Source organism: Leptodactylus fuscus, chromosome 3 (assembly GCF_031893055.1).
Source record: "Leptodactylus fuscus isolate aLepFus1 chromosome 3, aLepFus1.hap2, whole genome shotgun sequence".
NCBI classification, from domain to species: domain Eukaryota; kingdom Metazoa; phylum Chordata; class Amphibia; order Anura; family Leptodactylidae; genus Leptodactylus; species Leptodactylus fuscus.
In genome coordinates, this window is record NC_134267.1 from 146,286,713 (window position 1) to 146,300,245 (window position 13,533).

Genomic DNA, 13,533 nt, shown 5'->3' on the forward strand with positions numbered 1-13,533 from the left:
GCCGTTCGCTTACACCATGTGAAGGGGCCCTAATTCACATGACTGTGGTCATTTTTCATGGCAATTTTGCATCTGAGGGGTACCCGTTTCACGGATCCCTCATACATTTGAATGTACTGAGAGATTCATGAAAATGGGTAAAAATAGGATGTGATTTTTTTTTTAAAGTTCTGTTAAAACGAAACCTTCATAAACTCAAACACATGAATAGCCCCCATTCAACATACTCTGAAATGAGTGCAGCTGTGTGACGGCTTATTATCACTGTCATGTGAATGTAAGCTGAGGCCTAGCTCACATCTGCGTTCAGTATTCCATTCCGGAAGTCCCCCCCCCCCCCCGGACGAGATACCAAATGCATTAAAAATTGGTTAGCAAAGAAAGCACATGAACCCCATAGACTATAATGGGGTCCATGTTTTTTTCACACTGTGTCCGCACGAATCATGTAGAAAGAAAAGTGGTACTGAACCAGGCCTAAAGCTCATCATATAGCCTTGGTCTTACTTTGCAAGTCTAATAACCATTCGTACCATTAGCAAATGTAATAATACATCTTTACAGATTACACAGGATAAGTGGGTATCCCAAAGGTGGCAATGTGCTGTAACACATATTGTGAGAGAGAAGACCTCTTTATGCTTCAATTACATTAAACCAGAACACTTTTAATACCTTTGAGTTCAGTTTTTTGTTCTTGCACATACTTGGTGTCAGATTGTATTGCTTTTTCCACATAACTTTTTTGTATCATTTTTTACTGAAACATATTCCCAAGGGATACCATTTTTTTCCACTCAAAAAATGTAAGCCAAAAGGCGTCATTCTGGTGCTTTTTTTATATTTGTACAATCCATCAAAGAAGCCAGTGAAGTCAATGGTGTGACACACTTAAACCTTTGCCATTCTTGCGTCTTTTCAAAAACATTTCTTGAGCAAGGATTTCTTGTTCTTTTTAGAAAGAACAAAAAATTCTATATATGCTTTATATACTTTCTGTCAAACATAAACCATATGTTCTTAATATTTTCTGCAGAGTACAATTTTTTTGTCACGAAAAAAACTACCTTGCAATACATAAGTTGAAAAGAAGCAAAAACAGCCGTCTATTTAACTATCCACCGCACTTTATAATAAAAACATAAACCATGCTGAAAATGGGAAAACATGGACTTTATGTGCTAAATGAAGATCTTCCACAATATTGACATAAGAATTACGCATATATCATATTAGGTACAATACAATAAAACATACAAAGTATGAAAACTGTAAAGGTAAATGTGGATAATAAAACTGTCTTTACCATACAAAATACAGCAAATAGGAAATCTGTGCATAGTTTTCAGTATAAACCTAATATTTAAAATCCAGAGAATGAGGTATGAACTTGTTATGTTTGGTGTGACTGCATTGTCGTGTTTGGTTTGATCGGATTGTCATCCTAGAAGCATCTACTTACTCGCTGTAACACAAAGTACATTTAGCAAAAGGAAACCTGTAATATCACAAAATACATTTGTTTTGGTGAATCAACTTCCAGTAAAGTATGTGCCTACAAGAACATAAAACTTTATTTGATATGAATGGCCCCTTGCGCTAAACAAATTTTAAGCATTTTTCTTTTCTTTCCATTACTTTCCTTCTAATTGATGGGGCCATAGTGGTTTGGTAGGCCGGTACTGGGTATCTGTGTTGTTCTGTAAAGTGATATCATTTTTTTTCTGATTTAGAATATACTAAGTTAAAGATTAATACAAAAAAAATTGGATGGATAGCACGCTCTTTCTAGTGTACCAACCTGAAGAACCTTACCAGTCTTTGTCATACATCTTTGTCATACATGGTATATATATTTTAAAATTAGAAAGGATTTAGTGGAAAACACAAGAGAAATTACTGAAACCAAGAGGGAATATAAATATTAAAGCACTATTCACACTGGCATCACATATTAATCCAGCCCAAGGTTATGGCACATGTTCACACCAGCGCTCGATCTCTGTTTTGTGGGTTTCTGTCTTCTGCCGACAGGAGACGGAAACCCGGCATTCAGTGTCCACCCGTGAGCGTCTTCTGGTCTCCACAGTGAAAATATATTATATATATATATATATATATATATATATATATATATATATATATATATAGTTTTTTTTAACTGGACACAAGGTCTTGCATGTCCGACTTTGTGTCTGGTTAAAATAAAACGGTTTTGCCGCGGAGAGCAGAAGACGCTCACGGGTGCTCACTTTTCAAACCCATTCAAATGAATGGGTTTGGAAACTACATGCCGGTTTCCGTCTCCGGTCCAGTTTCTCAGGCAGGAAACAGAGTTCAATGGAAAATTTTTAGGATGTACAGTTGTATTTTCAATATTTACATTTACTTTAAATATCTTCCTGTGTTGGAGTCATGAGATGGTATTCTGGTACCCAATCACTGTCTTAGGCTTCTATATAATAGACAGGAAGGGGGGATTATTGTTAAAAAATTGGAATACAAAAGTCACAAATTTGGCACAATTTTGTCACCTTTTATAAGTGATGAAAAAAGTGGGCATGGTTTAGGGGAAAGGTGCAGGATCTCCCCTAGGCCAACAGATTTACTATAATTTATGCCAGAAAGTGGTGTAAATGATAGTGCAAATTTATGTTATCGACTATACATAGTGAAAAAGGTGCATGGTGTATCTTAAATACATATATTTTTTTCTTATAGAACTGGTACTTCTAAAATACTGACAGCCTTTATATTTGGCACAATGTCGGCAAAGTACAAGTTTTAGACCCATAAAAGGAAGCCATACCCTGACTGTATCTAAATCAGTAATCTACAGAATAGAAGAGATTAAGATTCCTCACTATAACAGTGAGAAAAATCTAGAGTGACAACATTACTTAAAATGGTTTTTGTTTGTAAATGCCCATTTTTAGAAAGAACAGGCATGTCTAGGTCAGGATAACAGATACATTAGAGTTCAGTACTTGTAACAGGAGTGACGCCATGAATCAGCAAAGTAGGTCCCAAATTCCTGCTTATCATCTCTACCTGGTGCAAGAATCTGTTGTAGACAGATGTGTCTGCAGGTGGACGTGGAAGATACAAGAATCTGACAGATGGAGGTAAGTGGGGATTTTGCCCCAGAATCATGTGATTGACAGCTTCCAGATAGTCATTGGATATCCTTATGGAGTTGTTTGGGAAGTTCAGGTAGGATTCTCCTGTAGTGTCTGAACCGTCTGCCGCTTGCTTATGCCAATGGAGTGCAACCACTGGATCCCACACAACTGTATGGATGGAGGCTTTAATGCGAAGGTCTTTTAATAGCTGCTTCAGCTTAATCTCCTGGCCATGGAGACCACTGTCTCTCTCTACACACAGATACAAACGCAGCTTGGCTTTTTTCCAAGATCTTACCATATTCAGTACACAGGCCATCTGAAGAAGAAATAAACTGCAGGTATTCACATACATGGCACTATCTGGTCGCAGAAGGTTCAATGGCCATACATCTATATATGACTCTTTACCCTTCATACTGCAGACACGATTTCTGTCAAACTCTGAGAAATATCTTGCTAGTACTACATTTTTAGACATCTTAATAGAATCTGATATAATGGCAACATATTCCCAAGGAGAAAAATTTTCTGTGGCATGCTTCCTTCTTGCTGTGGTATAGGTGAATGGAGATGATCTACCCTGGTCCATTTCAGTTTCATTCCTTAGGAGCTCCTCTGGTGTGGAGCGGGTGTAAAACCCCATGATAACAGTGTTTGGCCTCATTCCACCTGCGAAACACAATAACATAGACCCTGAACAATCAATAACATTACAACGCTGAAGTATGGGTTTCATAACTTGTGCATTTTGTAGACAGTCAGAAGTCAGGTTTATTGGAATACAAGATATTGGTATAATGATTCTGGGTACAGGCATGTTTGGAATATATTAGTCAGTAAATGAATATTCAGTATTATAGATTACCCAAACGCTCCACGCAAGCAATGGTTATTGAGAAAACAGCATTTCTCTGGAAGATACCCACTTTTGTTTATATAAGTTGTACGTTAGGAATATGATTTTATCTAAATATTTATTATGTTATTTGAAAAACACCAAACATAAAAATTACAGCATACAGAAGCATAAAGTAGTGAATCACGTGCACATGTCAAGAAACTATTTCCCTGGAAATAGCATTAGATCAGCTGCCTGTATTAATATTAACCTAACAGTCTCACTGTGTTGTTTCAGCTGTACTCAGATGTTAGTTTTTATAAATGCAAGTGAGATTTGGAAGAACTGCATTTCTATATTTTTAGTACTTTCTTAGATTTATTAAAAAAAAAATAAATAAATATTAAAAAGATCCACATCCATTGAGATTTTATGGAGATTTTCCCCAATGAAATATAAATTGAGTGCTTGCACCAATATGCAGTGTAAGGGTTGGTTCACACTAGCACTTTTATTCTGTCCAGTTAGAGTCCGCATGGAGACCCCCTGAACGGAATACAAACACAATTGCAAGCGCTGTAAAAGCACATGGACCCCATAGACTATAATGGGGTCCGTATGCTTGCCGCGCACTGCCCGCAAGAGTGATTCAAACGGTCAGTGCACGGCAAGCACAGGGACCCCGTTATAGTCTAGGGGTGCATGTATTTTTACAGCACAGCGCTTGCAATTGTGTTTGTATTCCATTTGGGGTTTCCATGTGGACTCCTTCTGGACAGAATACAAAAGCAGATGTGAACAGGGCATTACTGACACATCGCAGTTAAAGATACATTAAGGGCCCATTCCGGTGGCAGAAAACGAAGAGGATCCGAGGCAGATTTCTGCTTCAGATTCCACTTAATTTTCAAGCCCTCCATCTCCTAGTGGCAGATGACTGAAGCAGCACTTTGGCTTTCTGCTGCATACAGGACTTTATTTCCATTACAAAAATAAACAATATGATGGAAGCTAGCTTCCATCATATTGTTTACATCAGTGTCAATGGGAACGGACACAGAATCAGTCTGTGACAGTATAATCAACGTTGGTATCGTCCTATTTCTGAAGACAGCAACGGACATTAGTAACAGTACTGCCAACTCCCCCAACGCACCATGTTGTAAGTCGCACCTAAACACTGCCATGTGAAAAACTGCAGCAGAAACGCATCACCTATTTTTCCTGCAGCGTTTTTCCCTCTGCATACTATTTGTTTCAATTATACCTATACAGAGAACGCCAGCATTTCCGTAAGTATAATTGACATACTGAGATATCCAAAAATGCAATGTTTCTTTAAAATCACAGCATGGCTGCTGTGGATAATTTTCTGCAATGTGTGGATGGAATTAGCCAGAATCCCATTAACTTTACATATACTATAAAACGCCACAACAAAATTTTGTTTACAACTAGCCTTGCAAAAAAAGGTATTTTTGTAGATGAATCAAATTAAAGGTGTTGTCCCATCTCAAGGATCCTATCTATACTGGAGTTTATGTGAATTCCAACCTTTTCATAAATATATTGTTTTAGAAATTCAGCTTTGTTCTCCTGCTATGTGACCTTATTACTCCCATTGTTTATAAAGTGTTGCTATAACCACGGACCTATAGGGCAAGTGATGTCACTTACTCACTGCTCTGCAGGCAGCACAATTGTTCAGCTAATTGCAGTTTGCTGATAAAGTCTGTTATCTCTCTATGTAAACACACAGATAACACTGAGTCCATTCTATATAAGCATCTGCATATTATCGGACCTGTAGAAGTGTTCAGTGTCCGGTTCAGCAAGAGGGAAAAGGGGGGAAGAGAAATACAGGAAGTCAAAAGAACAGACTGCAGAAAAAAACAGCTGAAACAGAGATGGAAAAACTCCTTTAGGATGAGGCCCCACGTTGCGAAAATGCAGCTTTTTTGTTGCAGATTTTGCTGAAGTTTTTTGAGCCAAAATCAGGAGTGGATTGAGCAGAGGGTAGAAGTATAAGAGCCTCCTATATATTTTCCACTCCTTTTGTAACCATCCTTGGCTTTGGCTCAAAAAAACACAATAAAAACTGCAACAAAAATAGCTGTGTTTCCGTAACGTGGGGCCTTAGCCTTAATGAAATTATTTTTACCTGTAAAAACCATAACTACATAAAAAATATATGAAAAACAGCATCAAAATCTATGCTAGATTATGCTTATAAGAAAAGAATGAGCAAATATGTAAATGAATAAATTACAAAACTATATATCAATCTGCTCCTTCTCCTCTATAACATGCGGCCTGCTAAATTGACTACATTTGGTAGGTTCATCTTCAGAGAGATCATACGAGGTTTGGAAAACATTGTTCTTACCCAAGCAAACTAAATCACAACTACTGTAACGGGAGTGCACTTCAATGAACTATTGACGCAAACTCATCCCTAGGTAGGAAGGATTTTTATGCCTATTTTATGCTATCAGACAGATGCTCATTTGGCTATTCCTCTCGAACCCCCCAATACACATGCAAGGTTGCCATACGTGCATGGGTTCTGAACAGGAGGGAAGTAGGTTGCTACCAGGCTACTCTATTGGTGTTTAATCTCCCAAAAGCACAGTTTTTTTTCCCTGAATTCATCTGTCAGGGAAGAGTTGGGATACCCTTATGCATATCAAACAGTCATGGTAGGCATGGTTAATCTAATATATACGGTCACCTCAAGGCCAACTTCAGTGATAATTCATGAAACAGAATTACAGAACAGTGAAAATGGAGAACCTACCTAATCCAGTAATAAAGAGCAGCTGCTGAGCCCCATATCTCACAGAGTCTGATAAGGTCAGGTTGACAAACGCCTTGATGTTGAGCTCATCAACTAGCTGCAGCCAGGAGTCTTTTTGTATCTGAAGAGGGTCAGAAGGCAGCACGTCTGCAAATAAGAAAAAAACTGTAAATATCAATAAATAGTGAGATCTTTATAAACATGAATAAGATATATCCACAGGCATGTTAAATAAGCCATGTCTTTATAATCACTGCAGATTTTCTGGTTAAGATAATAATAAACATCTCTCTATATTATAAAAATGAATTCTTGCCTGTCTGTCTGTCTGTCCGTCTGTTCTCTAATGCAAACCAAACGAATGTACCGATCTTCACCAAATTTGGTACAGAGATACTTCAGGTATCCGGGAAGGTTTAAGACAAGACTCCAACTCGCTCGGACGTACCGTTGCTGAGATACAGCATTCCAAACACAATGCCCCCCCCAGCCAATAAAAACCTGCAAGTCTTTCACAATACACATTGTCACTCCACATGCACAATCCAACACTGATATCCAAACGGAGATACATGCATCAGAGGATTAGATACACAAATCAGCACACTGTATCACACACCAGAGGATTAGATACACGCGTCTGCACACAGTCCCACACACCAGAGGATTAAATACGTGCTTTTGCACACAGTTCCACACACTGAAGGATTAGATACGTGTGTCTGCACACAGTTCCACATGCCGAAGGATTAGATACACGCGTCTGCACACAGTACCACACGCCGGGGGATTGGATACATGCGTCTGCACACAGTACCACATGCCAAAAGATTGGATACACGCATCTGCACACAGTTCCACACACCAGACTATAAGATATGCACGTCTGCACACAGTACCACATGCCAAAAGATTGGATACACGCATCTGCACACAGTTCCACACACCAGACTATAAGATATGCACGTCTGCACACAGTACCACATGCCAAAAGATTGGATACACGCATCTGCACACAGTTCCACACACCAGACTATAAGATATGCACGTCTGCACACAGTACCACATGCCGTAGGAGTAGATACGCGCGTCTACACACAGCTCCACACGCCGTAGGATTAGATAAGCGTGGACTTCACATGATGCAGACTTGTGAATGAGGCCTTAGTGGCTGCCTTGTAAATCTGCTCCATGGAAAGAATAATTCCCCTCATCCGAAGAAGACTTACAGTAGATTTGTGTTGGAGAAACAAGGTTTCTTCTTGCTGTCCCTCTCCCACAAAAGAAACAAACAAGCCTTCCAGACACGAATAAGGAAATTTGTTTCACTTGAGAAAGGGCCTAAGGAGCCCGAAACGCGTCGTGCTGGTACATAATAAAGTCTCGTTTGGTTAAGCGCTGCCTTTGTATTTCTCTTCCGAAGAGCTTGGTCCGTATGTGCTGAATTCTTCACGTCCTTCCGACGGTACTCCAGATGCTACCCCTTTTGAATGTCACGTGTTTATGCACATAGGTTGTTGTGATTCACACAACCTGACAAGGTGAGAGGCCATTTTTTCACCTATATATAATTTACATTCCCTTTTTTTAAAATACTGCACTAGGGTCGGCTCGGCGCCCTGTTCTTTTTATCTTCACACAATACCACACGGTAGGATTAGATACATGCGTCTGCACACAGTACCACAAGCCAACGAATTAGATACGCGTCTCAGCACACAGTACCACACGGGGGAGGATTAGATATGTACATCTGCACACAGTACCACAAGCCAAAGAATTAGATACGCGTCTCAGCACACAGTACCACACGGGGGGGGATTAGATATGTGCATCTGCACACAGTTCCATACGCCAGAGGATTAGAAATGCACGTCTGCACACAGTATCACATGTCGTAGTATTAATTACGTGCGTCTACACACTGTTTCGAACGCCGGAGGATTAGATACGCGCATCTGCACACAGTACCATACACCAGGGGATTGGATACATGCGTCTGCACACAATACCAATTGCCAGAGAATTACAAATGAATCTCAGCACACAGTACCACACTGGGGAGGATTAGATACGTGTGTCTGCACACAGTACCATACACCAGGGGATTGGATACATGTGTCTGCACACAATACCACATGCCAGAGAATTACAAACTCATCTCAGCACACAGTACCACACGGGGGAGGATTAGATACGCGCATCTGCACACAGTACCACATGCCAGAGGATTAGATACACGCATCTGAACACAGTACCACACACCAGAGGATTAGATACGCGTGTCTGCACACAGTACCACATGCCGTAAGATTAGATACGCACGTCTGCACACAGTTTCACTTGCCGAAAATTAGATACGCGCCTCTTCACACAATACCACACCAACAAGGATTAGATACTTGCGTCTAAACACAGTACTACGCGGGGAAGGATTAGATACAGCTTTACTCCAGGTATCCATAACAACTGATCACAGGTTTTTCACTGATATCCAAAATGAGATACACATAATCACATGATGCTTATGGACATACATACAAAGCACATACAAAATACACCAGTGCAAAATTGGACAATTCTTATGGGGCCACTACACAAACATAAAATGTAATATACCCGTGCGAAGCCGGGTCCTCCTGCTAGTAAATGATAAAATTAACACTTCATGAGCCACCCCAGACATTCACACAGCAGCAATTTCATGCATGCTCTCCAGCGCCAGAGAAGGGCTAAGGCTAGGTTCACATCTACGCTTGTTCACCATTCAGGGATTTTTTCCCCGTTCCTCTTGAAAAACGCTTGCAGGACTTTTCTCCGCATTTTTCAGACAGAAACTGGATGGAAACCCATCGGACCACGTTAAAGTCTATGGCAGTGATGGCGAACCTTTTAAAGACCGAGTGCCCAAACTGCAACCCCAAACCCACTAAATTATTGCAAAGTGCCAACACGTAAATTTAACCTTAATACTGTGCGGATCCACAAGTGCGGACAATTACAGACCGACACAATACAGTCATGTGAATGGGGCTTTCAATTATAGAAACAATTTTGTATCGCATTTGGTATAATTTTGAACAATTAATGTTCACTATTTACATCGCACAGATCTGTTTTATAGTTACCATGCAATGTTATTATGACCTATAATAATATCACGTCTGCTATATAACTGATACTGTTTGATATAAAGAGTGAAGGGCCCCCACTCAGTACACTCTGTCCCACAGTGGCCCCCACACAGGCCAATCTGCTCCACAGTGGCCCCCACACAGTGCAATTTGCTCCACAGTGGCCTCTACACAGTATGATCTGTGTCACAGATGGGTGCCCATAGTGAGGGCTCTGAGTGCCACCTCTGCCACCCATGCCATAGGTTCACCATCATGGGTCTATGGTGTCTGCAGGTTTCTTCAATACATATTATAATCTTTATTTTGATACTCATCCAGCTGTGGTGCTTACTGATATCATCACTTGTTCAGTTGCTATGAGTAAATTGTAATATGCTTGGAACGGATTGAATCATGGAAACCTTATTCTATATTGCTGTGGACTTTGGCAGGTATAGCAGTGCCCTGAGGAACAGCAGATGAACATCTCAGAATACCTTTAGATAATCCACACTATATCATAAACTCCTGCAAAGAGTTATTGTAATCTTCCTATATGTCAGGGTGCCATGTGTCAAGAATCAATGTGCATACTGTAGCTGACATTTCTGTATTTGGTCCCCTACATAACTTTATTTGTACAGGAACCTGTTATTACCAGAGTGACCTTTGTCCCCACAGTATTATCAGGTTATTGATTGAGGTCCTTGGAATGCTATCTCTTATATACGAGATATAATTTGCTCTTAAAGTGCCAACTTGGCCTAATGACTATCTGAATGTGACTGCAAAATGAAAAGCACTTTATGAAATACAAATCCACCCTTTTAATGTTCCTTTCGTATCACACTGCTTATTAACCTTAGATCTGAGAGTCTACCTTACAAGGTCGCCATGGCAACTTGGAAGAAGTGAAGTCGCTTTTTAGTCTGTCAGGGGGAAAATGATTAATGTCCAACCTACGTAGTCCAATGTAGTAAACAAATACTCCGTGTCATTTAGCTGTGCCTTGTCAAGCTGTTGTCACTGTATGCAGATTGCTGGATTATTCCACCAAAAGAACTAAAAATGGCTGAAGTGTGAAGATCCCATTGGACGCTATATAGCATATGTAGTAGTACAGTGGACACATGGCACACTGCAATTATTGACCTGGACAAGTTCATCAGCACACAGTACACACATATACACATCCTATAGGATCTGGTACCAGGGTCGTTTAATGCATTGGGGAACTCTCTGCAAACTTTTTGAAAGTGGGCTCCTCAATGTCCCCCATAACTCACTTTCACCTGCCCCCTCAACCACCAATGTTACATAAAAAAAACCCAAACTAATAAAGAATACTCACCAAACCACGTTCACGTGGACCTGCAGGCTCCGACTGTAATGTCTGCGGCTCAGTGCTCATTGTGCTTTTTTGCCACAGACATCAGTTGAAGGCTGAATAATGGAGCACAGAGTTAAAAGCTCTGTGCTCTACTAAGGAGCAACTAAGCACACAGACAGAGGTGAAATCACTGCCTACCACCCGAAACTGCAGAACAGCACCTAACATGTAGGACTGTCTGACTCTATCTGGGGCGGCTGAGGGGGCCCCCGCATCCATAGGACCCGGAGTAGCTGCATCATTGCACCTATGGTTAAAGCGGACCTGTCTGGTACAAAACATCAGATGAAGACCTAAAAACAGCTTTACAATGCAAGCAAAATATAACTGAACTAGACATGAGTTCCTCAGCATAATGAGCACTGGGAAATTACTGGTAGTACAGGAAATGAAGATTCAGCATTGTGATAGGCTTCACTTACCTAACTCTTCCAAACTCACATGTCCCAGAACAAAAAGGCCACTTTTCTTCAGATCATTTGCAAAGGTGATGAGGTTTTTGTGGCTGCGTGCATTGGAAACTAGCAAGAGAATCTGAGGGCGCCAGAACTTGACATGATCCTTACGTACATCCAACATAAGCAAGTACTTTCTGACCTGCAGAATGAAGAAACCAGATCATTTTACTGTATGTTTACATGTATAATAAAGATACCGGGGTAAAGGTAAGATAACAGATAAGACAAGATAATCCTTTAATAGTCCCACAGTGGAGAAATTTCAGTATGTTACAGCAGCATAGTAATACAGATACAGGATAATACACAGTAATATATTACAGGACACACATAAGCTGAGAAGAGAAGATATACTAGGAGTCCATAGCAGCTAAGGAACGGAAGAGAAAGAAGGAAGACTTCATAGTCATGTCATAGTAATGTACTGAATTTCTCTATATTCATGAACTGTACAGCAATGTGCTTGACTTGTCAAAACTGTGTCACTGCAAAAGAACATTAGTTGTGGAGTTGAAGTCAGGCCAGTTTTGGGAGGAGTCGGAGTTGGTAAAAATGACAGACTCCAACACCAGCTTCAAAGAAAAATAGTTGATCATCTTAAATAATATACACATCAATATTATAGAATTTAATGACTTTTATAGGAAGTCAATCAGTATCATTTTTGTGAATATGAAGATCTTTGCGCTGCTTGTTTGACCTCAGTATTTGTAGCTACTACAATAACCTCTCTAAAGAGAACCTGTTGCTCCCAAACATTTGTTCCATATCGATTCACACTAAACTTGTGTTGCACTGTCAATGTATAAGCCACTGTGCTCATAGGCTGTATAGTACAGTATACATTATATGTAAGGCATATGGTATATGTTTTTAGGTACTCAGTTGCAAATGTCTGTTGATATGTGCAGTGGAACCATTACACATATTCCTACAATTATTAAACTCAGCATAAAGTTAGCTTTACTTGTTTATATTGGGTATTTTCTTTCTTTCTTCATCATTTTTGCTAAAACTTTTCTCTATAACAATGCTAAGTAAATGGCTGGTCCTATTCTGTAGCTGCAGAGCTGTGCTCCACCATCCTTAACCCCCTTACAGCAGGAACTTCATACATAAGAGGCAGAAGGACTGCAACATGAACCCACCATCACACCCTCCTCTTTCCTGTGTATTCAGTTACTGTTTTGCTGAAGCTTTTAGGCATTTCTTAACATTTGTATAGAGCTGGAACATAAAATTCCATTTTCCTCAAAAAATATATTACCCAAAAACTTAGCAGAATGCAGATACCAGGCATTCTTCACTTCCATTTAGAATAAAGGCACTGTAAACAACATTGTTTTGCATGTAGTTAAGGAACCCTATGTATATGCAGAACAATATAGGTCTTATCTTATGGCTTTGACAGGTAGCAGAAATATATCTTTATAGTAATGATATTTTAGAATCTTTCAATATAGCTGATCACTACTTTGTCCACAACAAATATACAGTGATACCTCTTTGATATGACCACCAGAAATTGTACTAAAAGTGGTCTTTTAAGGGGTGATCTTCTCAAAGAAGATGGTAAATATGGAAAACAGGAAATCTGTGGTCTAGATAAGGGGGTGGTCTTCAAAAAGAGGTGGTCTTTTGAGCAAGTTTCACTGTATATAATTGTCTCTAAACAATGTCACAAACTTGTAAAACTATCAAATAATAGCTATTGCTGATTATAGGATTATATTAAGATAAAGTTAAAGTTATAATAACATAAACATAGTTTCAAACAAGTAAACTTTTAGGGAAAAAATGAACAAGACC

The 13,533-nt window shown here is 39.6% G+C and overlaps 1 protein-coding gene across 1 annotated transcript in view; it reads right to left on the bottom strand.

The window, feature by feature from the left end:
• Positions 1–2,907: 2,907 nt before the first annotated feature.
• The window catches only part of LOC142197863 (solute carrier family 12 member 9-like), a 212,154-nt gene continuing 201,528 nt past the window's right edge, over positions 2,908–13,533 (bottom strand). The window contains exons 11-13 of the mRNA XM_075268511.1: positions 11,689–11,863; positions 6,761–6,907; positions 2,908–3,794 (exon numbers count right to left, since the gene is read on the bottom strand). Of these exons, the coding sequence (XP_075124612.1) occupies positions 2,974–3,794; positions 6,761–6,907; positions 11,689–11,863 (1,143 nt within the window). The 3' untranslated portion in view covers positions 2,908–2,973. The remainder of the gene's footprint in view (positions 3,795–6,760; positions 6,908–11,688; positions 11,864–13,533) is intronic.